This window comes from Mesoplodon densirostris, chromosome 4 (genome assembly GCF_025265405.1).
Source record: "Mesoplodon densirostris isolate mMesDen1 chromosome 4, mMesDen1 primary haplotype, whole genome shotgun sequence".
In the NCBI taxonomy this organism is placed as follows: domain Eukaryota; kingdom Metazoa; phylum Chordata; class Mammalia; order Artiodactyla; family Ziphiidae; genus Mesoplodon; species Mesoplodon densirostris.
In genome coordinates this window covers 9,365,502-9,392,176 of record NC_082664.1, presented here as the reverse complement: position 1 = coordinate 9,392,176, position 26,675 = coordinate 9,365,502, and the positions used below count along the sequence as shown (strand labels likewise).

The following is a 26,675-nucleotide window of genomic DNA, read 5'->3' as shown; positions in this document are numbered from 1 at the left end:
TATATCCTGAAGGTATTGTGTTATATGAAAGATTTTAAGTCATAGTATACCTGCCTGCCTTTCTTGGAAGGGAAGAAACCATGAAGGAAATTTCAGTTGTCTTAGAAAGCAGACCATGTTTCAGAAGATATCAGTGTTCTTGTGAAAAAGGGAGAACACTGCCTTGTGAAATTTTATAGTTCTAAGAAAATATTTTTCATGTTTTACCTTTAATATATTCAAGCTCACATAAGTAACCAGCAGTAAAATAAATCATTATTGACATAGGAGATGCGAATACTTATTTCAGATGTTCCATTTCCTTAGGAATCGAGGAAGCAAAGGTATTAGGGAAAAAAGCCAAATGTTCTCAGGAATAAGATTAATAATTTATAATTTCAAGGAGTATGTATGTGTAGAATAACTTAGCCTCATAATGTTTTAAAGACTTTAAAAATAGTGAACTGTAATTCTTGGACCTGAGTTACTTGATGGAATTGCAAGGGTTTTTGTCTAAGAGATAATTAGATTTTCGGTGCACATATCTGAGTTGTTATCTACCCAGGGAAAAATATTAATGTGATGAAATGGCCAGGAAACCTACTTACAAAATGCTTTTTTGGAGTAAATAGTTGTGAGGTAATGATAATAACTAAATTAAGTGTTTTTAGAAGCTTTTAAAGAGGTTTTAATTCAACTGTGGTACATTTTTATAGTTAAATTTTTTTTATTAGAAACTGATAATCTTCAAATTTGGGGGAAAGTTAATCATTATTGCATTGGCTTCAGTGTTTCATGAAGGCATTTGAGTACCTGAAGCATGATAGTGGCACTGTAAAGTAGGGGATGGTGTTTTTTGGAGCAGCAACAAAACAGTCTAAATTTAGACCTATTTCTGCTTGGTCTCTGTGCTCTGATAGGTAACTTAAGAATTAATGACAGGTTATTTCTTTTAAACATGATTACTGAATTTTGTCTCATCTCACATTTGCTTAAATTTGGCTGAGTGAAGGACATTTGACTTCGCATACATACTTTCTAAGCTGTTTAAAACTTCGAGCTTTATTTAAACAGGTGCCTTTATCATAAAGGATGTGCAGAGTAGACCCCCCCTTCCACTGGATTTCAGTAAGAACCAAAGTTGAACTCTGAGCTTTAAAACTTTAAACTTTGAATTACCAACAAGATTATGTTCAAATGGATTTTATATTTTTCATAAATAGAGAACATTATATATCACTTAAGTTTTTGTTCAAGACTCAGGTGGTCATTAAGAGTATCCATTTCAGTAGTGTGGTAAAAGTGATTTAGAGACTTGAGTTTTGTCCTCATATTAGGTGAACCCAGACAGCTTTGCTGTTTTGAGTTTTTGTGTGCATGCCTGCTTTTTATACTTTGTCTTATCCTCTTATAAGTTGATATACTTTAGTCAGAGTTTTTTCTCCATCTCCTCTCCGGCCCCCCCCTTTTAAGATCTGTTGTCCATTTTCAAACTCCCAGGGAACTGGAAATCAGGTTACTGAGCGTATTAGGATTTTGTTTGATTTATAAGAGAGTTTAGGGCCCCAGGAGGGTTTTCTGTATGTAAAATGCATGAGCTTTTAGTGGTTTTATTAACTTTTATTTATTTGGGCTGTGTTTGTTCTGTATATTTGGTTTGCTCTAAATAATTGCTGAACAAATTAAACTGGTAAAGGAAACGAAGTATTGGTCTGTATGGATTTGGACTGCACATTTACTTTTCTGTCTATGTGTTTTCATATTTATGTATATTACCTCTGTTACCTTAAGTTTATAAATACTTGAAGTTAATTTAAAATTCTTAGTCATAATTCTGACTTTTCCACCTCCTATCAGTTTGCTTTTTGAGGTAAAGTTTCTGGTGAGAAGTTTGATTTCTATCACCTCTAAAATGGATTTTGTAGAAAAGTATGTTGGATTGGACTTTTTTTTTTTTTAGTCTTACAAAATTATTCTTTACTTGTAAATAGTTTGTTTTAAAAAGATTTAAAATAGTCGGTCATGATGGTGTTTTTCTGAAATGAAAACTTGATTTTGCTCTAATTTGAATGGAATTGGATTCTGCATAGAAATCACATTTCTTTGTTGCTCTCACATTAATGATGTCTGCATCTTTGTTATAGAAATTCATACTGTTGCTTGAAAAAAATCATGAGGCCTAACTTAAGTATTCAGTTTATTTTTTGCTACCTTTGAATTAAAAAGCATGATGTATTTGATACTATTTTTGAAGTTACTGATGTATGTATATTTAGTGATCCTGTTTTTGTGGCTAAAGGCTTGTTGCTTTATTTCCATCAAAGCAATTTTGCTTTAATAGGTTATATTTTAGTGAGGTAGCTCTTTATAGAAAAAGCACTCCACCAGAATCATTGAACCAAATTATCAGTTGATATTTAGTCATCGTTTTTGAATTAAGCTGCTTTTTGGGTAATTATTCATAAAATAACTGCCTTTTTCAGGAGAATTAAATTTGCCAGTAGTTAGAAACTTGTGGAATTCAGCATTTATGATTTTATGTGCAAACTGAGATTGCAGTTCTCTCTTGCTAAATTGATCTATAACTGTCAAAAAGCTTATTACATTATGGTGTTAATATCCAGCACAAAGCACTTAAATGAAATAAATAGCATGTTGTCTTTATCTTCAAAGGCATTATATTGTACTTCTAGCAAGTGCACCAACTGAAAAACAACGCCTAGAATGGTGAGTATAAGATTAGATTTTACAAAACAAAAAACAACAACAAAAACAACTTCAAAATGAATCAGATAGGCACAGAACACAGTAGGAGGTGGAAGTCCTTAAAACATCAAGTTTGGTTTTGTTCATAAATGGAGCTTTACTACTTGTAGTAGAAGTATAGGAATTTGGGGATCCATATGTACAATTTTTTTTATTTGCCTTATAGAGATCCATGTATTATTTAACTGTATATTTAAAGTGCTTTGTTTTAGTTTACTGATTTTTTTTCTTTAAATATTTGTGGGGTTGTCTTTTGTAACCTTCCTGGTTTGAAATGTGGCTTGATTCTCTTCTTCCTGCAGTTTTCACTTCATTTTTGGGGTAGAACATAAGGCTTTAGTTTTATCTATGGGAGTTTAGATAGTTGAACTGCCCTCATATGTGTGTTTTATGATCTTCATATTACAGCTTCACACAAACATACTTGATTTTGTGCATTTTATTTTATTTTTAAAATTAACCAGAATTTTCATTAATAATGAGTGACATTTGTTCAGGGTGGGCTTGGTGGAATCAAAAATCCGAATCCTGGTTGGAAGTTTGGAGAAGAATGAATTTATTACACTGGCTCATGTGAATCCCCAGTCATTTCCAGCACCCAAAGAAAATCCTGACAAGTAAGCAGTCCTCTAATTTAATCCAGTTTCCCCATCCCCTTTTCAACTTTTGCTCATGGAAGTTTTACAGGCAATTTTTAATAACTTGAGTTACTATTCTGTTGATTACATATGGGTCAGACCAAGTTGAAATTTATGGTTTAGGGTTTCCTGATCAGGAACACTGAAGAGAAACACTGTTTTTTTGCAAAAAATCACCCCTGAAATAAGTTGTAATGATGAGGTGCCTGTTAACTAATTTGAGTTCAGATTCTGTAGGTCTGCACTTCAGCATTTCTTAACACACCTCCCCCTTTTTGTAGAGTGGTTTTCAGGATAGCTACTATATCAAACATCGATCTTTGCTTTTTATCTTAATTTTTTGAAAAAGAAAACATGCTTTGATATGACCTTGCAAAATTTTGAACTGTGATAGGTTCTGGAACATTGAGAAGAAATGTTATTAAAAGCTGCCTTGCCTTATTCTTTTAAGGATCTTTTTGTAGGTCAATTTCTGGTTTGATTGTTGCTGTGTTATTACCTATATGAAATTCTACTTTGCCTATAACCACTTTGTTGTATTTAGAGGGTGAGGGGAGTTTTAATAGTGAGCTTTTTCAAAAAAATGCAGTAGCATTAAAGATTGAAAAATATTAGTGAATGGATCATTTAAGATTGTGCTGTAATAGAATAGCTGTTACTCTGGTTCTACAGATTATTTCCTTTTGCATTCATGTAAAAGAGTTGGCATGAGCTTTTTATAAATTTTTTTGTTGCTGCGATCTTAATTATTAAAAGACTGATCCATTCAGTAGATATATCATTAAATGTTGAAAAGTAGCTGAATCACCCATTATTATTATGCTGCAGTCAGATTTCTGTTCATGTGGCCTTTTCATTTGAGTTTAAAAGTTTAAGGAATGTATGTTAAGGTCTAGTTAAATTTTTATATCTACACTATTTTTCTTTGTTTCAAATTTTTCTAAAACACGTCATCCATTAGCATGAACATAATTTTTCTTTGCAGTGCCTTTGGTACTTAGGATTATCATTAAGAATATTGGCTGTCAGTACGTAGATAATGAAGAGTATATTTGTCCTAGGACTCCAGTTTTTTATATAGCAATAGGAATATAGAGGACAGGTATGGAGGAGGAATTTGAGTTTTGATGCAGTTTGGTTTAGAACTTTACTTAGTTTGCTTATATATTTGTATTCTGAGTATTTTCATGTGTCTCAGGTTGTCAACCACATTGATAACTGTTTCAGGCAACCCTGATAAACTATAGTAATGCGCTTCTTATTTTACAGGGAAGAATTTCGCACGATGTGGGTGATTGGGTTGGTGTTTAAAAAAACAGAAAACTCTGAAAATCTCAGTGTTGATCTCACCTACGATATTCAGTCTTTCACAGATACAGGTACATCTCTACTTAGATAATCAAACCATGTACTTGCATATTTGAATTTGTCTTCATGTGTACCATAGTGGAATTTGCAACAACTGTTAAAATTACTTGGGAATATTTTACAATGATCATCAAAATAACCTGAATCTTTTTGGATTAGTTATTAGTTTCAGTCATGTCTAATATATAAATGATTTTTTTTTCTCTTGTGGTAGACCTAAAGTTAAATGGTTGAACCACTTTAAATTTAATTTGCCCATGATTACTTATGAAATTAGAAACCACCTGAATATTTGATTGTCTTAAAAGACTGAATCTGTGTCTGGTTGCCTTAATAATCTTGAACCTTAGAAATTTATGAAGCTAAACTTTTGGTGACATGAGGAAATTTATCCTCTACGTCATTTATAGACTCAAATGTTAATTCATGGGTGGGAAATACAATGATGAAGGCTTCATTTTGGATTGACCTGTACCCTGAGATACAAGGTAGTATGGTTTAACTAAAGACCAGATGGTGGGTATAGTTGACAGAAGCCAAGACTCTATGTAGATATGCAAATTTTCAAGGGAATGGTTAATGTACTTAGCGACAATGATGAATGTGCATCTTCTTTAGGGACTAATTCTTTTTTCTTTCATACATCTCTCCTTTCCATTAAAAAAAATTTTAGTGTGTGTCTTTCTCACCTGTCCACAATAAGGAGTCTTCACCTAAGGACATTCAGATGTAACAGTAAAAATTTTTTACCTCCTTGGAGAAGGAGAGACAAAAATCGGTACATTTTTTAAAAAAAGTCAGTATCATACACTAAATGTAAAGGAGAAATAAAAGGAAAAGAATATGTATTTCAGTATGTAAATGCTTAGGTACAGTGACTAGAAGACATACCTAAGTAGGTAATTGTAGCTATATGTAGAATCACTAGTAGTGTGGTATCGGAATTCCTATGATACAGGTGTTATGTGTTGTGATTCAGAGACCATCAGCAGCATTGCCATTGGTGACATGAAGTTTCCTAGAAAATTCAGCTTAAAAATACTTTGCTTTTATGTAAAATTGAGTTGAGTTCTTATTCAAATAATTGGTAAAGTAGATTTTTTATCTTTAGGAATGTAAGTAGGACGTGGTACAGTGCATTGTGAAGAACTGTCCACGTTCAAGGCTATTTAGTGTCCCTGTCAAGTAGTGGCCCTTAATCATTATGACAACAAAAGCACGTAGATTTTTTAGGATGTGGTTTGGAACGTGAAAGCTCCACTTGCTGAACACCAGAGTAGTGGTTTTTTCCAAAGTAAAAATTTTGATGTCAACTTAAACTATTTATGAACTAACAAATCATGTAGAGATACTTGGACTAGAAAACTGTTTTGGACATTATACCTAATTGAACTGCTTATCAAAGATTGTGCTAATGAACCATCAAGATTTGAAAGCAACTTTCAGGTATTTTGGGAAGGAAATATTTAGTTGTCTTGTATCTTGAAACATTTTAATGGAATGCTTTGTGGGATTTTCTAATAAAACATATTTAACATGTTGACAACTCAAAATTTTTACTCCCAGTCTCCTCTAGCTTCTCTTCAAATCTTTTTGATCTCAGGCAGTGGCAGCTGTGTCCTTGTAGTTGCTCAAGCTAGAAATCTTGCAATCTCCTTGAATCCTGTTTTCCCCATACTTGGTATTAATCTATTAAAAAATCCTCCTGTCCCTACTTTCAGAGTATGTTGAGATTTCTGCTACCAATTGCTGTTTATACTGCTATTACCCCTAGTCCAAGCCACTTATCACTGGTCTTTTGGATTACTGCCATTTCTGTAGTTTTCTTGTTCTGCCTTCAGCCATTCTTAGTCAGCATCCAAAATGACATTAAGCCAAATCACGTCTCACCTGCTTAAAACCTATAATGGCTACCCATCTCACTCTGAATCAGTCCATATCTTTACTGTGGTTGGCCAGCCTTTATGTGATCTAGTCTTCTTATTATGTCTCTGACCTCATTTCTTATATTGATAATAAGAAATATATAGACATATATAAAACTTAATAAGTTCAGAATCCTTTATCCATATGTCTTGAGGCCAGTAAGGTAACAAAGTTAGTAAGTAATATTCCCAGTGGGGTCTGGAGCGACATTTGGTAGTCAAAGGCAGTAACATTTCTGTAAGATTTTTACATAAGGTATAGGTAGAGAGATTAAATAGCTACAAATAGTTCAAATCAGGGTTTGTTGCCAGTTGAGGTTTGGTGCCAGTCTTAGGAAAAACTTCTATTTTAGCGAGCTTTTGGGATTTTACAGTTGCAGATAAAGGATTACGGATCTTCTACTTTCCCTTCTCCCCATGGCCTTTTTGTTACTCCTCAAACATCCCAGGCATGCTTGGGACCTTTTGTCCTTGATGTTTGCCTCTTCCTAGAGTAGATTCCACCAGGTACTCCCAGTTTATTTACTCACTTTCATTTGAGTCTTCACTCAAGTGTAATCTCAGTTTCCAGGCTGAGCTTCCTGTCGTCTTCCCTACTCAATTTTTTCTCCATAGCTCTTATCACCGATCGGATATGAAATATATTTTACCTTTTTTTCTGTTGTGTTTCTCCGCTAGAATGTGGACTCTGAAGTTTTTGGTCTCTTATTTCCCGCTATATCCCCCATGTCTAAAACATGGGATACAGTATAGGTGCCCAGTAAATAGTTGTATGACTGAGTGAATGAAATTTTCCACTTTGTTGTTTTGCTGTGGTTGTTACATACTTGGGCTAGAATTTTAAATTATACTGGTAGCATAAATAAGTATGAATTTAAGAAACCCCTTTTCTCCAGTTCTGTCATCTCTTAGGAGTTAACTCTTTTATTACTTTAAGAGTTTTTACACTGGAAGAATTAATATACTGTGTGTTTTTATTCATTATGTACACTTTGTGGTAAAAGGCACTTGTGAGATAGGTTTTGACCTGATAATTTTATAGATAGGCAATATTGATGGAAAACGGATCCCTACTTTAGAATAGCTCCTCTTGGGTGAGTTTAACTGCCTTTATTGAAGATGTTTCTATTTCTTGTAACAATTTCCTAATTGTATAGTTTATAGGCAAGCAATAAACAGCAAGATGTTTGAGGTGGACATGAAAATTGCTGCAATGCATGTAAGAAGAAAGCAACTCCATCAACTACTGCCTAGTCATGTGCTTCAGAAAAAGAAAAAGGTAAATTTAGAAAGTACTTTAAAAAGCATTACTAACATAATGTTTTATGTATCCAGCCTATCAATATTTCAGAATTTAGGCTGAGTTAATAAGTCATATTTGAAATAGATCACAGCATTTTGAAAACCTGTTACATGGAGAAATTCCATTATGTGAAACCTTGCTTCTAATCAGGTTTCTTGCACACACTTCCTTCAGACTTCAGATTAGTGGCAATGCTTCATATCCTTATTTTATATATATATTTATATTCTCTTTTCAATATCTCTTATTGGTATCCATTTAATAGCCCACATCAGTATGTAATTTCCTTTCCTTTTAAAGGTAAAGAAAGTTAAATTAGGTAATATGTGGATCAAGTAAGTTGTGTGACTTTTTAAATGAAAATCATTTTATTTTCATAAGGATTATACACATATATTATTTAAAAATTAAAAGTTATTGGATGTAAGATCACTGACAGTGGTAACCTGAAGTATGATGTTCTGGTGTTGATGCTTCCTGTTGTATAACTTATTAGCCATGGTTTTCTTATTTGGACTTTTAAATTTGAAATTGTATTGAAATTTTAGTGCAGAAATAACCATTATATTTTTACTTTAAGTGGTTTCAAAAGTGGCTTATTCTTTATAACTTAAAAAAAATTTATTCATTTTATTTATTTATTTTTGGCTGCATTGGGTCTTTGTTGCTCTGCGCGGGCTTTCTCTAGTTGCGGTGAGCAGGGGCTGCTCTTTGTTGCGGTGCACGGGCTTCTCATTGCTGTGGCTTCTCTTGTTGCAGAGCACGGGCTCTAGGAGCCTGGACTTCAGGAGTTGTGGCTCACGGGCTCTGGAGTGCAGGCTCAGTAGTTGTGGCGTATGGGCTTAGTTGCTCCGTGGCATGTGGGATCTTCCCGGACCAGGGCTTGAACCCGAAAAAGTGGCTTATTCTTAAAATGGAATACTTAGAGCAGTGAAAATACATGAGTTAGAGATACATATATGAATGTATTGGGTTAAAAAGTACAGATAAATATATATCATTTGATACTTTTATATAAAGTTTACAATATATTTTTTAAGATAGAATATGAAATACAAGTATGCATTAGAGCATGAGAACTGCTGCATTCTGTGATGATGATTCATTATCTGGGGCTGGGATTGGGAAGAGAGGAATGAAGTTAATATAACTTCATAATGTTTTGTTTCTTAAAACATAGAATATATTATTATACAAAAGTAGCTAAATCAAGGGCAAGGATTTTGCAGTAGACTACCTGGTTCAGGTTCAGGTTCCATTGCATCCTAGCTATGAGACTTGGGCAAGTTGTATTACAAATATCATGTTCTTGATTTGCCTTAAAATCACAGTTCTAATTTTACCTACCTCGTTATGTATTTTGTGAGGTTAAAATGAGCCAGTGCCTGTAAGAGGTAGCTTAGACGGGTGCCTGGCACATACTGAAGGCTCACATTTGTTTTTGTTATTATCATTGTCCTCATTATTCATAACATGGGGGTAGAGGTACTTGTTTTTAATGTGTAAAATCCAATTTTTAAAAGCATATTTCATTTTTTAAAGTAACATATTACATTAAAGCCTTTATACAGATTAACTTGTTATTCTCTTCTCAACCTAATGGTTTCATGAGTTATCAGATAATCTAGAAAGTGACAAAATTGTGACATTTTTATTGAGCAATCTATTTTTTGTCATAAAGTAAACTTAACATACTTTTTTTTTTTTTTTTGCGGTATGCGGGCCTCTCACTGCTGTGGCCTCCCCCGTTGCGGAGCACAGGCTCCGGACGCGCAGGCTCAGCGGCCATGGCTCACGGGCCCAGCCGCTCCGCGGCATATGGGATCCTCCCAGACCGGGGCACGAACCCGTATCCCCTGCATCGGCAGGCGGACTCTCAACCACTTGCGCCACCAGGGAGGCCCAACATACTTTTGTTAAGTAATTTTATTTATTTTTTAAAGTTTTTGTTTTTTATTTTATTTTTAAAATAAATTTATATTTATTTATTTATTTATTGGCTGCATTGGGTCTTCGTTGCTGCACACGGGCTTTCTCTAGTTGCAGCAAGCAGGGACTACTCTTCATTGCAGTGTGCAGGCTTCTTATTGTGGTGGCTTCTCTTTGTTGTGGAGCATGGGCTCTAGGCTCACGGGCTTCAGTAGTTGTGACACGTGGGCTCAGAAGTTGTGACTCACGGGCTCTAGAATGCAGGCTCAGTAGTTGTGGCGCACGGGCTTAGTTGCTTCGCGGCATGTGGGATCTTCCTGGACCAGGGCTCGAACCCGTGTCTCCCGCATTGGCAGGCAGATTCTTAACCACTGCGCCACCAGGGAAGTCCCAGTTATTTTATTTTTAAAATAAAATGTCAGGTCCAATATTTGTCTTCTGACTGTCCCTTGGTGTTGCATTATTAATGGGTTTAAACAGCTGTACTTACATATATATTTACTACATACAAAAATAAACATTTTATGTGTTATTAGAAGTGAATGTGCATAATTAGATTATGTTCTTTAACTTAGCCATTTTAGTGAAATAGAAATATTTATAAATGAAGTAATTAGGTTTTCCTGAACCTTTGATTCAGATTACCTTTTAAAACTCCTGTTTACATGGCAGTATTGATATTTGGAACAACTAGTGTATAGTTCAAGTAAATTTAATTTTTATTCTATTACTTAAGGTAGTATCTATCTAGATATAATCTTCTAGATTATAAAAAGTATCATTAGTGATAAAAAATTTATTGATTAGTCCAAAAATTATATGTATCAAATAGAGTTTAACTATAATCTCACTACCCAGTAATTGCTACTCTTAACATTTTAGTTTATTTCTATACAGACTATTCAGTGCATAGATGTAACCACAGATGATGTGTATTTTTAAGAGGTTTTTAATGATACCTACCATTTTGTGACCTGCTTTTTTGGGTGCTTTCGATATTGTGACCATTTATCCAAGTTATATTATATTACAAATACTAAATGGCTGCTTAGTATTTCTTTGTATGACTACAGTATGATTACATCTGTCCTCTGTTTGCTGTCATTTAGATTATTTCCAAGTTTCCCCTAGTAAAATAGCACTTTCTTGTTTTTACAAGAAAACAAGTGTCTAGGAATCTAGATCCATGGATCTTTTCTTTCCACTCTTATTAATAGTTTCCTTTTATTAACTGCTATTTGCAAAGCACTGTACCAGTATAGAAGATGTGTATTCTATATTTAATGATAGAGTAACCTGTAGGTATTGTCTCTATTATAGAAGAAACAGAGTGATTCAAACACTTGCCCAGGGTCATGTACTATGAGATGAATTGGACCTAAGTCTGCATGCAAAGAATGTGTGTTTATTTCTCTGTAGTATGTTCCGTCTTTATTTGTCTTTTATTAGAAAGTTTGATAGAATATTTATGATTTTGTGGCATTGAAGTCTCTTGTGCCAAACTTGATATAGACACAGAGGCAAAGCAAAGCAGCTTGATGGTTATGTGTTCAGACCAACCAGTTAAAACCTTCATGTTCACTGATCATCCCCAACAGTGGCCTTTACTTCACAGGTTATGTTTTGATCACCTGGTCAGGCAGGTAACTGTGTGAAATGGAGTATAATTTACTTACTGAACAAATTTTTGTCTGGTGGAGAGTGAGAGTGGTAGCATTTTTGCATAGGAAAGATGCTTATTTTACAATATTAAGAAAACTGGTTTTACAGCTGACTTCATAGGCAAAAGGCATTCCTTTTTCTCCTCTCCCGTCTCCCAAATCTCATCTTCCCCATTTGATTAATATTGATTTATGTACACAGGTGGTGTGTCTGTAGTGCTAACTCAAAGATTTAGATTATCTTCTCATTTGGGGAATTGGAGTGTGGGTGTACACATGCACACACACACACACACACACATATGGGGTATGGGTTTTTATTAATAATGCAAATTATTTCCATTAAAATGTTTTTGTAGGTAAGTGAACACTTGAAACTAAAAGTGTTCTGAAAAAAAATGCTGAAGAAATCAATTTGATGTTATAATAGCATTGATTACAAAAACGGAAACTTTGGCCAATTTAGAAATTTATCCCATAGCCACCATTTATAGTTTTTTAGCTTTTGGTTTTTCCTGCACTATTTAGCTGTTTTTGAGTGCTTTGATTTTTAAGAAGCAGGAGCAACATTAGGATTTATATGTGGTCATTAAGTTTAGTTTTCAGAAAATTATTTTTGCTTTTATTCTAACAGGCTAGTTAACACTATTAAATGTATCATGTTAGAATCCTAAGTTGCACATAGAGCACTGGAAATCTCTTGCTTTTGAGAAACTCATACAAATAGCTAGGAGTGGCACTAAATTGTACCTACATGATAATTTCTTTAGAAATTATACATTTTTATCTTCATTGTAAAACAATTTGAAATCTATAAACAAAAAATTACTTCTAATCCGACTGGCCAGAGATACTCATTGTTACTATCGTGTTTTACCATTGACTTTTTTTCTAATATATATGTGAGTGTGTGTATGTATTAATAGTCCTCTGATGTAAGATACATGTGTTTTCATATTAAAGTGCTTTTTAATTTGCAGTGTACCTTACATTCAGTGTGTAGGTTTATTATAGCATTTTTTTACTCGCTTTTTCTCCCACTGAAGAACTGTAGTTAAGTTGAGCATCCTTAGAAGTCAGGAGGTATGTGTGTCCCGACTCTTCACCTTTTATAGTCAGCATGACACTTCTGATTATCATAAACATATTGATTTGTGCTCTTTAGTGGAAATCATTTATCAGTGAAGTAAAAGATGTTTATGTTTAAAAGGTCTAGATAAAATAAAGGTATATTTGATTAAATATTTTATTAATTGCAGCATTCAACAGAAGGTGTCAGGTTGACACCTCTGAATGACAGCAGCCTCGACTTGTCTATGGACAGTGACAACAGCATGTCTGTGCCTTCACCTACCAGTGCTATGAAGACCAGTCCATTGAACAGTTCTGGCAGCTCTCAGGGGTAAGGAAAAAGGGAAAGGAAGTGGAGTGGCTGTTTGAATAACCCCTCCAGTTTCATATGTTGAAATACCTACTGCCTATGGTGAACTGTATGGTGTGCTAAGGAGAACCAGACAAGAGGGACAAGATCACCTTTTTGTCCTGAGATGCTTATTACCTGTGTAGCAGGGGAAAACTATCTATGAAAAAATATTAGGGATCTTTTAAAGAAGGGGAGATTTATGTGGGCTGGTTTTAGTGGAAATTTCTTTTGAAGTATCTTTTTAGGAACATTTAAAGCAGCTAAACATTTTTATTTCAAAAGAAAAACATGGCTATGTTGGCAAAAATTAAAACACAAAAAGCCATATTTGTCTTTAACTTCCATAAATCTTTATAGTGTTATCATTGCAGGTTTATTTTTTAATGGATATACCACTGTATGTTCAAAGGGAGCTGTTTATTATAGATTCTGGTGGTACTGCTGTTATTTTAAATTGTGATGGTTATGCCCATCCCTTTGTTCAATGAGTTGATACTTAAACCATGAACACTTTTATGAATGCATGTTAATTTTAATGTTTTGAAAAAAGCAGTTTTAAAAATTGGATTGTTAAAGTATAACCAATGGCAAAGATGAAGGTTGGGATGAATCTTTGGATTCGTATGAAGTAGAACATGCCGAGATACAGTAGATGACGGATTTAGTTTTCTTCTCTTGGACTTTGAACGTGTGATGTGTTTTTAGACCAGTCATACATAACCTGAAGACGTTAGGCATCAACGTGGCCCCTAAATCTTGTAGTTTTAAAACAATTCTTCATTTGTACAGCATTAACTTCCAGATTTTTATTTTTAATGGTTTCATCATCTTTTTTTGAGTGAAGAAGCAAAAATTTTAACAAGAATTTTGGGAGTTATATAAAAGCCTTTCTGTACTTTTGAGTTTGTGCACATGAATGTAAAATAGATGTGTATTTGCTCAACAAATACTGAGTATTTATTATGTACTAGCTGCTTTGCTATTGCAGGTTTTCTCCTGAATCTGTGGTTGTTCTCTGACCAGTTCTTCTTTTCTGTTTAATCGTTCGACGTTTGTGCCTTTCAGGGCTCTCTCGTTAGTCCTTTATGCCTTCTTTGTATTCTTGGGGGTGTGGTATCACCCACTCTCTTGACCTCATTTACTTCCATATACCAGTGAGCTCCAAAGCTCTGTGGAGCTTTGTGAATGTCATGTATGCACCAAAAATCTAAGTCCTCTAGTTTTGCCCACCTTTTCATGGCATCATCATTCAACAGTTGGAGTTGAATAAGCTGTAGTTGAAGGAGACTGAATAACCACAGAGGACTTTTCGCTTTTTTCTTTCAGGAGATAATAAAAATGAGATTATTTAAACGCTAATGTATAGGATTTATTTAAGACAGAAAAGTTGAATAGATAGGACAGTGAAGGAGGGGTGATTTGAGTTTCCTGAGATGACAGGAGTGAGTGGGATCCAGAACATTGAAGGAGGGGTTGGGTTTTGAGATCCTTTGTTGTGTATATGGGCCATTGGATGGGCTTTTAGCGTTTCATGAACCTTTACGTTTTGTATGCAGAAACTTATTTCTAATTCTCAGACCATTTTCTTCTTTACAGCTTTTGATCATATTTTCTTATACCCCAAATCATTTAAGTCAATTACCCCAAGTCAAATAAGAACAGATTTTTTTTAGCTGTTCTGTCAAATATGTTAGTCACTAGCCACATGCGGCAGTTTAAACTTAATTAATATTAAATGAAATTAAACATTCTATTTCCCACTAGTTCTGTTTCAAGTGTAGAGTAGCTACATCTGTATAGTGGCCACCATATTGGGTAGCATAGGTATAGGTCATAGTTATAGGAAGTTCTGTTGACTAGCACTGCTTTAGAGTGTTTCTGTGCTTTTGATTGTTGATTATATTTTATGAAATAAAGTTAGTTACTGATGTATATGTATGTATGAGAAGTAAAACTAAAGAATCATTTACTTTAGAGAATAACTTCTGCACATACTACATTTTATTATTGAATTTTATACATCTCTCTTTGCTTTTTTCACTTTTTATTTTTTTCCCCATTTTTAGCAGAAACAGTCCTGCTCCAGCTGTAACAGCAGCATCTGTGACCAACATACAGGCTACTGAAGTTTCTGTGCCACAAGTAAATTCCAGTGAAAGCTCAGGGGGTAAGGAGATTGACAGATTTGAAAATACTTGCATTATATTTGGTTGTAGCTTTCATTTTGAAAGATGGCTTTGTTAGTTAAGTAGCTTGAATTCAGTTTTTTAATACCATTTTATTATTTACCTATAAACTTTTGAATAAAATAAAAAAGCTTTACTGATGTTGATATGATTTAACTTTTATGTATTTATGTACTTACTACTTAGGTACATCGAGTGAAAGCATTCCTCAAACTGCCACACAACCAGCCATTTCATCACCACCAAAGCCTACGGTCTCCAGAGTTGTTTCTTCAACACGTCTGGTAAACCCACCACCAAGACCTTCAGGAAATGCAGCAACAAAGACACCTAATCCTATAGTAGGAGTCAAGAGGACATCCTCACCTCATAAAGAGGAGAGTCCCAAGAAAACCAAAACAGAAGAGGTATCTATATATTAGTTAGCCATGGGAATACCACCTTACCTGTTTTAAAATCCAGTGGAAGAAAACCTTTGTGAGCCCAAGTTGAGAGGCAGCATGGAGGAAAGCTTTTAGATTATTTTTAGGTAGTGCTTCAATGCCATAGTTCTTTTCACCCTTTTCTACTCTTTACAGTGTCTAACTCTTTCATAAAGCTGTGTTTCTTGTTTAAATTTCTATAACGTGTCTAGGCTGTAACACAACTTCGCATGGATTTACATCTCATCTTAATTTATTATTCTCTCATAACTGTATGTTTCATGTGTACCAATTCTTTGGTGGCCCCTTTGGACACAGTTTTTTGCTTCTTTGATCCAGGTGGTGTTTTGGAGCTTCTACACTGTACTTGGTATTACGGGGTCACTGAATATGAGGGGTTCTCAGGGAATTCTTATTGAATGACTGACCATAAGCTGCGAAGTCAGATTAGTTTTGGTACCTTGAATGATTGTATCCTCCAGCCCTTTAGGAAATTTTCTAACAATACTTCCACTTTTTATAGTGGCTGGTTTACCTTGTCAAAGTCTCAGATAGTTTTAGGAAAACCATTAAAAGTGTACACTGATTTTGATGTTTGTCTTAAAATAGAAGTAGCCTTATGTCACACTTTCATTGTTCCCTGGAGTCACTCTCATTGTGTTTTTCTATTAATTAAACTTTCACCATTGTCCAAGAGATGATAGCCCAAAAAACACCAGTTTTGTTGTGATTTTTGGTTGATAATTTTTTATTTAGGAACTTATGCATTACATGAAAGTTTCTTTAGAATGGTGGAAAAAACTAGGTATTTTATGCAGTGTTTTGATTTTTAATAGTGAAAGATTATTGTCTTTGTAAGTAGTACTTCTAGCTTATTCTGAATCCTTTTGTTTTAGATTTTTTTTGGAAACAGTCACTGTTAACTACACATGAATAATTTAATGAATTTTGTCACTTGATGATGCTAAATGAGAATGAAAAATGGGCATGGTATATCATATCTTACACCATGTATTCTGAAATCCATTTGTCTCTGTAATTATCTCTTAAGGCAGTGATTTTCAACCTCAGTTGTACATCAGAATTAGTTTTTCAGGGTTTGTTGTTTTGTTTTTGTTTTTTAAAATACAGATTTTAGGGCCTCCAGATACACTGAATCGGACTTTCCAGGCCTAGTAGTCTTTTATTAAAAGCCCCCGTTCTACATGATTGTGTTGTACAGCAACCTAAGAATGTAGTTTTGGTGTAATGCCACTTTCCGTTTATTGATACTTGTTGGGAGTTGTCAGCATTTCAGAATTCACATTTCTTTTCGCCTTAGTGAGGTATATGTAGGCCTGACTCTAGATACCTGTCATTCTGTTTCCTTAATGTTAAAGGCTTCATTCCTTACCATGTGAGAGTTCCAAAATGTATATCAGTACAATGCTTATAATTTCATTTGCACTTACCTTGGTAGAAAACACTCATGTTTCATGTCTAGTTTAGAGAGGCAATAGGAATATAGGATTTTTAAACTTAGTACAGAAAAGTTTAAATATACACAAGAGAATCATTTCATGTACCCATGTACCCCTCATGCAATTTCAGGTATAGTGAATTCAGCCACTATACCCTTAATTATTTTTCTTTTCCATTTCCCCTGTACTTGCATTATTTAGATGCAAAATCCAGACTTCAGTCATATCATTTCCTTAGTATTTTTAAAATCATGTATCTAAAAGATAATAATTACAAAGAGAAAAGTATAAACAAAGTAAACCCGCCTAAAAAAATGAACAATTCATTAATATCAAATATCTAGTCAGGGCTCAAATGTCCCTGATTATGTCATTGCTTTTTTTTTTTTTAAGTAGTTATTATTTGTTCAAATCTGTAAGTAAATTAAGATCCTTGATTCATGTTTCTTAAGTATCTTTAAAAATATAGGTTCATCACTCCCTGCGCCTTGTCCCCAGTAATTTTCTGTACTATGTATTTTCTCACAGTTTGAGTCCTGCTTATGGCAGCTCCATGGAGTTGACTAACAAAAATAGCATTTTAAGATATGGAAGGGATCTTAGGATTTTAGGTTATCTCATAGACTAATCTCCTCCTTTCCCAGAAGAACTTGAGGTTCAATAGCTTTCCTGTTTATAAAGCTAATTAAAGTCAGAGCCAGGATTAGAACCCGGGCCTAAATCTCATGGTACTAAAGTTGAAGAAGATTATTACAAATATTCTGATTTTGAAGGTCTCCTAGTGGGTCGTTCATTCTCTGTTAATGAGTACTTGGTATTAGAAATTTTAGTAAACCAGAAAGAAACACTGGTCCTACTCAATTAATAATATACTAACATGTATACAGATAGGAGAGTTTCAGGTATTGTCAAGTACTTTAGTTCTACTTAATTTTTATCACATACTAAAGCTTTTCAAATACATACAGATGGTAGAAATGTAAAATTAAAATAGAAAAAAGTTTGCCTTGTCACCTGAATTATATGGCTAAATGATGCTATATGTATATATATATTTAAAGTCATGGAATATTTCAAACATGTACAAAGTTGTAATGAACAAGTTACATTTACATCACTTAGCTTTAATGGTTAACAACTCAAGGCCAGTCTTCCTTCATCTATAAATCTACTCCCTTTCCCATTGTTATGAAGCAAATCCCAGGCATGTCATTTCAACCATAAATATTTCAAAAACACATCTACAGTATATTATCACCATATATATTTGTGTGTGATATATATATCGGTACATATACTGATCAGACCTCCTTCAGGATGTTAATAAGACTTACTAAGCCAGGAGGATTCTGTGGTTAAGTTTAGGAAAGTTAAAGAGAAGATTCTTTCTAGAACTTCTCAGAACCTTTTATGTGCTAATGTGTGTGAATCTCCCAGAAAGGGGGTGATAGTATTCCAAGTTCCTAAGTTGTTTGATCAAGGAACTCTTTTTTTCCTCTTCCTTACAAAAAATATTTTATGAACTTAGTGGTTTGGGGAATATACTTCAGGTGGTGATGATCAACAATAACAGTTTTCCTCGTGTTCTTTTTTAAAATTTTGGTAGAAACTGAAGCCAAATTGGTTAACATGAAAAATAATTTTAAGTGAACCAGTAACATATTTTAAGGACATACTTGATCGATCTTACAGGTTAATTATTTTTATACTTTAAAATTTTTATAAATTAAAGCATTGATTGGCAAATAATCTAAATTTTCATTTTAGAGAATAAAGCTTTTTTTTTTAAAAACAGGATGAAACAAGTGAAGATGCTAACTGTCTTGCTTTGAGTGGACATGATAAAACAGAAACAAAGGTATACTAATTTAGCCTTGGAATACATTCACAATTAAGAGTACAGAAGATGTGATAGAAATGTCTTTATAATATTGCACTGTATTTCGTTCTGTAGGTTTTAGGTTTTCAATATTGTTTTTAGAGAAGTGTTTGTCCCTTTTTAGTGTTAATTTATAGCACTGAAATTTAATTCCTCAAGTGTATGAGGTCCTACTAGATGTGGGGTTATCTGGTGGATGCTAAATGGAATAGAGTGATGAGTGAGATGTTCCTGTTTTTTTTTTTTTTTTTTTTTTTTTGCTGTACGCGGGCCTCTCACTGCTGTGGCCTCTCCCGTTGCGGAGCACAGGCTCCGGACACACAGGCTCCGCGGCCATGGCTCGCGGGCCCAGCCGCTCCGCGGCATGTGGGATCCTCCGGGATCGGGGCACGAACCCGTGTCCCCTGCATCGGCAGGCGGACTCTCAACCACTGCGCCACCAGGGAGGCCCGTTCCTGTTTTTAATGGAACTTATAAGTAGAGAAGATAAGGGGTAGCAGTGGTTAATTATGTTATCAGAGAAAAAGTAATTGAGGATGGTGGGGGTGGTGAGAGGCAAGACTGCAGAATTAGTAAAGGCTTCATAGAAGGAAGACATAGGATTTGGGGTCGTCCTTGAAGGATACATAGGATTTGGGGTAGGACAGGATGAGAAGTTCATCTCACTATTGGGGTGAGAGTGTGGTATGTTTAGAGAACCAGTTTTTGGCACACAGTTCTGGCTAGAAGCTGTGGCACAAGGGGCTTGAATCAAGGTAAATGGGGTGGGAAAGATTGGTTTAGCCAAAGTATTAGACTTTGAACGTCATTTTTTCAGAAACTGAAATGTACTGAAGACTTTTAACTTTTTTCTCCTTGTTGTAGAAAAACTGGAAATCTTTCTCCTTTCCCCAAATTATCCTGATTTCCATGATAGATATTTTAGCAAGTATTCTTTCGGTGTCTATAAATTTTGTGTGTGCATATATACCAGTACGTTTTGCTTTCAAATCTTTATTCACTCTGTAAACCAAGAAAAATTGTTCATGCCATTGCATAATTGACAAATATTACTAATAGCTGCATAGAATGCTGTCTTAAGGCTGTTACCATATTTTATTCAACCAGTTCCCTATTGTTAACAATTGTTTCTGTTAAAAAAGGAAGTTGCGCTTTTCTACTGTAATGTTGGCTGTAGCTAAATACCTGCCATACATTTATGTTTATTTTATTAGGATAAATTAATGAAAGAGGAATTACTGGGACAAATAGATGCTTTTAAAACTTAATATGTATTGCTAAGTTGTGCTTCAGAGAGACTGCAGTCTTCCATTTCTAGTACACTGTTTACCCTTTTCAATTTCATAGGAGAAATTTGGTATTTCATTATTATTATATAGTTTTATAGAAATTCAAATTTTTGTATGTTTATTTTCATTTGTGTGTGTGTATATGTATTATTTGGGGACACTGCTTTAAAAAAGGTTAGAGCAGTGGAATGACAACAGTTCACCCTGTATTTTCTGATGATTCTTAGAGTAGAATCAGTGCATTGGTTATTGAGACGGGGAAGAGAAACCAAAAGGAAGGAGGAATGTTTTAGAGACATTTTCTACTTTTAATTAAAGGCCTGGGAGCAGTTTTTGTGCTTCTGGGTAATTTTATTTAATAATACTGAATGGGTTTTATTTTTTTCACATAGCTAAAGCTGAGCTTGGGTTTATATTCTTGTTAATTATTGTCTGGGCAACGTTTTATAATATGCATGTATGTGTCTTTAATTAGTGCTTGTTTACAATGTCCAAGTTGGAGTTGGTTGGAAAGTCATGAGATATTTTGACCATGCCTTATAAGGTTTAAGTAGGCAAATAGAAATATATGTGTATCTGAAATGGTTAAGTAACCTACGAGGCTTTTTTTGATGATTAACCCTTTGATGCTGATAGATGATTTTGTAATGTAGTCACATCTTTCTGTTGATCCCTCCTGTCTTCCAATTTGTCTTTTTTATTAGCCACCAAACCCAGTTATGTTCTTTTATCCTTTTTTAAGTCTCTTTCCTCCCCCGTCCTCTTTGTCTCACAGGAACAACTTGATACAGAGACAAGTACAACTCAATCAGAAACCATTCAGACAGCGGCTTCCCTGTTGGCCTCTCAGGTACTAAGTGCAAAAAGCAAGGAGAATTTTATAAATGTTGTTAAGATTAGTGTTGTATAATGAATTAAAATGAGCATATACAGAAGTTTAATAAAGTTATCTTTGTGAAAGTAATTGCTAGCCTGCAAATGTATTTATTGTGTTCAGAGGTGGAGCACTGGATATGATGGAACCGTTCTTTTGCACTGCCAAGATGCTAACTCATCCCCTTACATATTATTTGATATTGCAAATCATTTAAATCCTCACTGCACAATGTGTAGTCTTCACGTAGAGGTTTTGTTTATAGGTCAGAGAGGGAAATTTAAATTAGAACTTAAAACCATTCTTCATGGATTTTTTAAATAATACCTTTTAATTTTCAAGATGTGCTTCTGCCCCACTTTTCACCTCTGATTTTCAATTATTAATTTAGTGTAATCCATAGTTCTTTAAAATTATTTTTTCATTTGTCCTAGAAATTCTACTTGTGACAGTCCCTTGCATACAGTAGGCACCTGGACTCTTTTCATTGATTTGTGAACCTTCATTTTGTTTGTGAAATAATTGTTTTCTTCTTGAATCCTTTCAAATTGAATATACCCCAAAGTCTAGGTCAAACTCTGACGTAAAGTAAATATTTTCTTTAAGTAGACATTAAACTGGTTAACCTCTACAAAATAACTGAGATGACAACTGCTGCCCGGTGATGCTGCTGAACTGATGATACAGTGATACTGTGCTGCTTTGTGGTTCAGAGTTATTTTAATGTGATCATTTTACAACGTGTTTTTGCTGGCTATTAACATTCATAGTCCCTAATGATATAAATATTATGACTACTTTCTGAAATGTCTTTTATTTTCATAGCCTTTACCTAATAAAAATTTTGTGAGGTGGAGTAACTCCCAACAACATTAGGAAGTGTTGTGTTTGATACTGATACATGGACAAACTTGTTTGTCAAACTTAAGTTCTGTGGTTATAATTGCATGCCTTTTGGTTTGCCACATTAATCTCTAGGGAACTATTTTCATAGTTTGTCTTATTGACTTCATCGCCATCATGATTCGTACCCGTGGGTATTTGCCTTTTAGATATTTTGATAAGGAATTAGAGTTTTCTTTCTAATGAAAAGATCCTTAGAGCCATTGAGAGAAAAAAATCACCCAGTTATATAATATAAAAGGAATGATTATATTGATTTTAAAAGTTTTTAAAAAATACATCCCTATATTTGGTGACATAAGGGGCATATTTATTTCTGGGGAGGTGATTATAATATTCTGACTGTGTCTAACAGTGAATCCTTGTTTTGAGATAAACTTGAAATATTTACAGATGAAATGATAGGATCTCTGGGATTTGCTTCAGAATAATCTGGGAGTGAAGGTGGGAGGACTGTGGATTGGCTTTGATTTGACAGTTGATGAAGTTGGATAATGAATACATAGGCATTCATTATATAATGCTCTATTTTTGTGTATGTTTGGAATTTTCCATAATAAAACACTTAAAAATGCCATCTCTATGTTTTTGGATGTTAAAGAAGGCTTTGTTATTTAATTGTTTTTAACATAATAAGACCTCCCTAAACTTTGAATAATCAAATTATTGCTCAGTTGTATAGATTTAATTTTTAATTTACAGGGTCAGAAAATAATACATTCACTACTGTTAACTGTTACTGCTGCTCCTGTGTAAAAGGTGAACTTTAAGTATTCTCCCACATGGGGGTGCTCCAATGCCAGTTAATATTACAGCTGTTAGTGTTATTACAAGTAAACATAACTTAACATGAACTTAATAAGTATATTTTAGGTGATTGTTGGAGGAGTGTGTTTATTAAAGCTGTATTTGAAATTAGGTTTTGTATATTGCTAAAATATTACTAAAATACTGCTACTTATTTGAAAATTTCTACAAGTGTTAGAACAAACAATTTCATAGTAATAGGCATGTTTATTTACACTCCATTTTGAAAGCATTTTGGAGTGTTTTTCTTTAAATTTTTAATAGTTATGATAAGGTCCTATCCATTTCTTAGGAAGTAAAGCAGTGAGAAGTAAATCTCATTGTTAAGTTATAGTACTTTGAACAATGTTGTGTTCTTTGCTTTTATTCTCAGAAAACATCCAGTACAGACCTTTCTGATATCCCTGCTCTCCCTGCAAATCCTATTCCTGTTATCAAGAATTCAATAAAACTGAGATTGAATCGGTAAAAACAACCTCAGGGGTCCATAAACAATATCTGCCAACTCAACCTGTTGTCTTCAAATGCTAAAAAAGGCGAATGGAGGGTACAAGACTAGACATGACTGAAAATGGATTTAGGTTTTTTTTGTGACCTCCCTTACTGGGCTAATCAGCACTTGATCGGAAGTCCAGGTTAGTATGTGAAGCCAGGAGTACTATTATTATTGTGTTAGCAACAGTTGCATTAACTATTTCAAAAAATTACTGCCTTTAAAAAAAAAAAAACCTCAAGCTATATTTGTATTCATAATTGACATCTGGACTGGGTTTATGTTTGCTGCATTGTTTGGAAAATTTGCAATACAAACTGGCGTAAGAATTCCTTATTGTGATGATGCACTTTTATGTATTTTTTTTATTAGAAAGTAGAACTAATTTTAGATTTTCAGCTTGATGAATTTTCATTTTTTCCTGAAGAATTTCCTTTACCATTAGTCTTCAAATTGGATGCCATTGTGCAGTGGTGTACTGTTATACTTCAGAGAAAGGATAAGAGTACATCTAGTTCAATCCCTATGAGGTAGCTGTAACCTTTGAAAATGAATTGTCAACTCTAGGGTATATATTTGACATTGAAAGAATAATTAGGAGATACTTCGTTTTGATGGGGTCATGATTAAGAAATGCTATATTGGTTTTATTTATAGAATTGTTTAGAGTGCATACAAATCAGCGATCAGCCAACGAATATCTTTCTTTGAGCTTGTTAAAGCTCCATATTCTTTTGCCTTCAATATCTTGTCTTTGAAACAAAGGTTTCGCTCCCTCCCCGTTCTTTTTCTTCTCCCCTTTTTGCTTGTATGCATAAGGTAGGACTTCTTTCATAAAAAACAAAATGCCAGTATTTTCTTAAGCCATGGTGTGAAACCAGTGACCCTGTGGCCGCATGGCACAGAACACTAAATTTTGGTCCCATGGCTGAAATTGTAGGGTGACTAAAAATAATGCCTGTGAAACATGATATCTATCTTGGACGGCCATTTGATCTCTAAATATGAGGAATTTTGTACACTCCACAGAACTCCTGACTATAGTAAAGTTGATTTTCAATTTTAAACGTGTGGACAAAAAGGCATTTCCTCCAAGAATTTTAAACATATTTTTATTTTTAAATGGTTGACCAAAATTTGTCAGTAAATTTTACATGTAGACACATTTAAACATCATTTCTAGCAAGCACTTGACATCTAGTCAGCTCTCCTTTTTTTGTTTTGTTTTATCCTATCAATAAGTAATTCCACATAAGTAAGCAGCAGAGCATTCATCTTTACAGAATATGAGGGATGCCAGATGTTGATAAGCTTAGTTATTCTTTCTTAATCTGGACAAAGCAAACCTAACAGATTTTTCTGATGAGCATGTTTTATGAATCCTCCATTGTGCTCCACCCTATCACGTGCATTTTTCATGTTAAACTGCAATTACTTAAACTCTTCCCCTATCCTTCTAAATTAATTTTCCGAAGTTGGAGTGTAGTCTTTTCCCCCTTAGGCTATGCATTAATTGAGGCTTTCTTTTCACCATACTTTGTAATGTCTAGTATACAGTATTTCTACTTCCCACATCTTTGCTCTGCACAGTCACCTTGCCCTTCCTCCTACCACCTAAGAAGAAAAGATGGTCAGACTAACAGGTAAAGTCTACAAGGTGTCTGTGTGTTCTGTGTAGCTTCAGAGTTAGATTGAAATTGCCAGGCACAGATTTATTAGTCTTGTCATTTTGTTTACACATTGGGGAAAAAGAATTCAGTTTATTAAATGTTTCATGTAACTGCACCCAAGTTTTGCCAAGCTGGGAACTTGGACCTTTTCTGTGTAGTGACTTTTTAATTCTAGTTTTCATAACTTGGAGATCAGACTGTTGCTTTCGCATGATGTACGTAGTGTCTCATGACTGGAGTTTGCTTTGTTTTATAGTATCTGTACTCCTTGTATTTTTCAAGAGCTATTTTGTAAACAGATGATGTATTTCTCCATTGAAAACACAATAAAAAAAAAAAACAGCACAATCCCACAGTTGGCTGGTTTCTTTTGACTGTTCTTTGTTTTTTTCAGTGATATTATTATTTCTACTTGTAAGTTATAGCTCTAAGTGAAGATTTGCCAAAGAATTTACTTTGGTTACATTTAGAAAAGATTTATATCTGGTTAATTGTGCTGTTAGCAGCAACCTAGTGTTAATTGATATCTCACATAATCAGGTATTTGTTTTTCATATAGTTGATCATTAGGGAGGAAAACATGAATGTAGTACTTAATAATTAACTTTTAACTCACCCACCGTCCAAAATATTTATTCTGTTTATATAGACACTGTATCTTTTCTTTGTATTTATTCCATGCATGTAGACAGTGTACTGTTGATGTGCTTCCTTTTCAGAGCTGGTGGTTTTCAAAGCAGTTGGTGCTTTATCTCCAATGTCAGCAGGTGGCACTGTTGTTTTTCAGTGAATTTAGGATCCTGTTTCTCATTTTACTAAATGCAAATCAGATTCTACATTTCTTAAACCCTTAAATGGTCAACATACTTAACTGTGGGTTAGGAGGGTTAGGAATGAACTGCTCTGTATGCATGTGATGGCCAGCTTTTGAGTATGGTTATCTTAAATGCTTTGAATGGAGGGATGGACCTCCTTATGCTAGGTTATTTCAAGGGACATGCAATTGTGCATATTTTCATTCCTGAAATTCCAAATTCTAATACCTTTACTATATGTAAAAATATATGACTGCAATGTAGAATAACCTTTTATTAAAATAACATTTAACTTGGGACTATTCAGTAAAAGGGAAAATATTGCAAAAATTACCCTTGGTGCCATTGTTAACACCTACAGAGTAGAGCTTGCCATACTTCCTCTACTCTGACAGACACCTCAACATGGGAATGAATATCACAACTTTCTGAGTTTTATCACCCACATAGACTTTTGGCATTTCATGGATCTTGCTGAATTAGTAAAATGATAATTGAAAGTTGTGTTTGGTGGCTTTGGGTATATTCTGGAATAAAGTTTGTATTTTCCTAATTAACACCTCTTTTTTTCTCCACACAGAAAAATGTTTTAGAGCTCTGCGTAGTATTAATTCTGGCTGCACTCAAGGTGGCAATAAATGATCAGCAGCTGCAAGTAGTAATTGATACATGAAAGGATAAATCATTAATACACACGAACTTGTAGACCAAGCCCTGGAAATATTAACTGTTAGTGCACTTCAGTGCATTTAAACAAAAAGATAAACTGTTTACCTAAAAAGGCATTGAACAATCCTTTGGTTATACTTTTGCCTATTTTAATTCTAATAAAAGAATAGAGTACAAGGAAAATTAGTTGCCTTTTAGCCTGAATTGTATGTTTTT

The 26,675-nt window shown here is 34.1% G+C and overlaps 1 protein-coding gene across 4 annotated transcripts in view; it reads left to right on the top strand.

The window, feature by feature from the left end:
* The window catches only part of PAPOLA (poly(A) polymerase alpha), a 58,636-nt gene extending 33,315 nt beyond the window's left edge, over nucleotides 1-25,321 (top strand). For 3 of the 4 annotated variants that reach the window (XM_060095670.1, XM_060095672.1, XM_060095669.1), the window contains 10 exons: nucleotides 2,653-2,706; nucleotides 3,243-3,362; nucleotides 4,653-4,762; nucleotides 7,834-7,955; nucleotides 12,829-12,971; nucleotides 15,059-15,159; nucleotides 15,365-15,585; nucleotides 18,856-18,918; nucleotides 21,004-21,078; nucleotides 23,186-25,321. In XM_060095670.1, coding sequence (XP_059951653.1) covers nucleotides 2,653-2,706; nucleotides 3,243-3,362; nucleotides 4,653-4,762; nucleotides 7,834-7,955; nucleotides 12,829-12,971; nucleotides 15,059-15,159; nucleotides 15,365-15,585; nucleotides 18,856-18,918; nucleotides 21,004-21,078; nucleotides 23,186-23,281 — 1,105 coding nt within the window. In that variant the 3' untranslated portion in view covers nucleotides 23,282-25,321. The remainder of the gene's footprint in view (nucleotides 1-2,652; nucleotides 2,707-3,242; nucleotides 3,363-4,652; nucleotides 4,763-7,833; nucleotides 7,956-12,828; nucleotides 12,972-15,058; nucleotides 15,160-15,364; nucleotides 15,586-18,855; nucleotides 18,919-21,003; nucleotides 21,079-23,185) is intronic. The other variant, XM_060095671.1, reaches the window with a different exon arrangement.
* The last annotated feature ends 1,354 nt before the right edge of the window (nucleotides 25,322-26,675 follow it).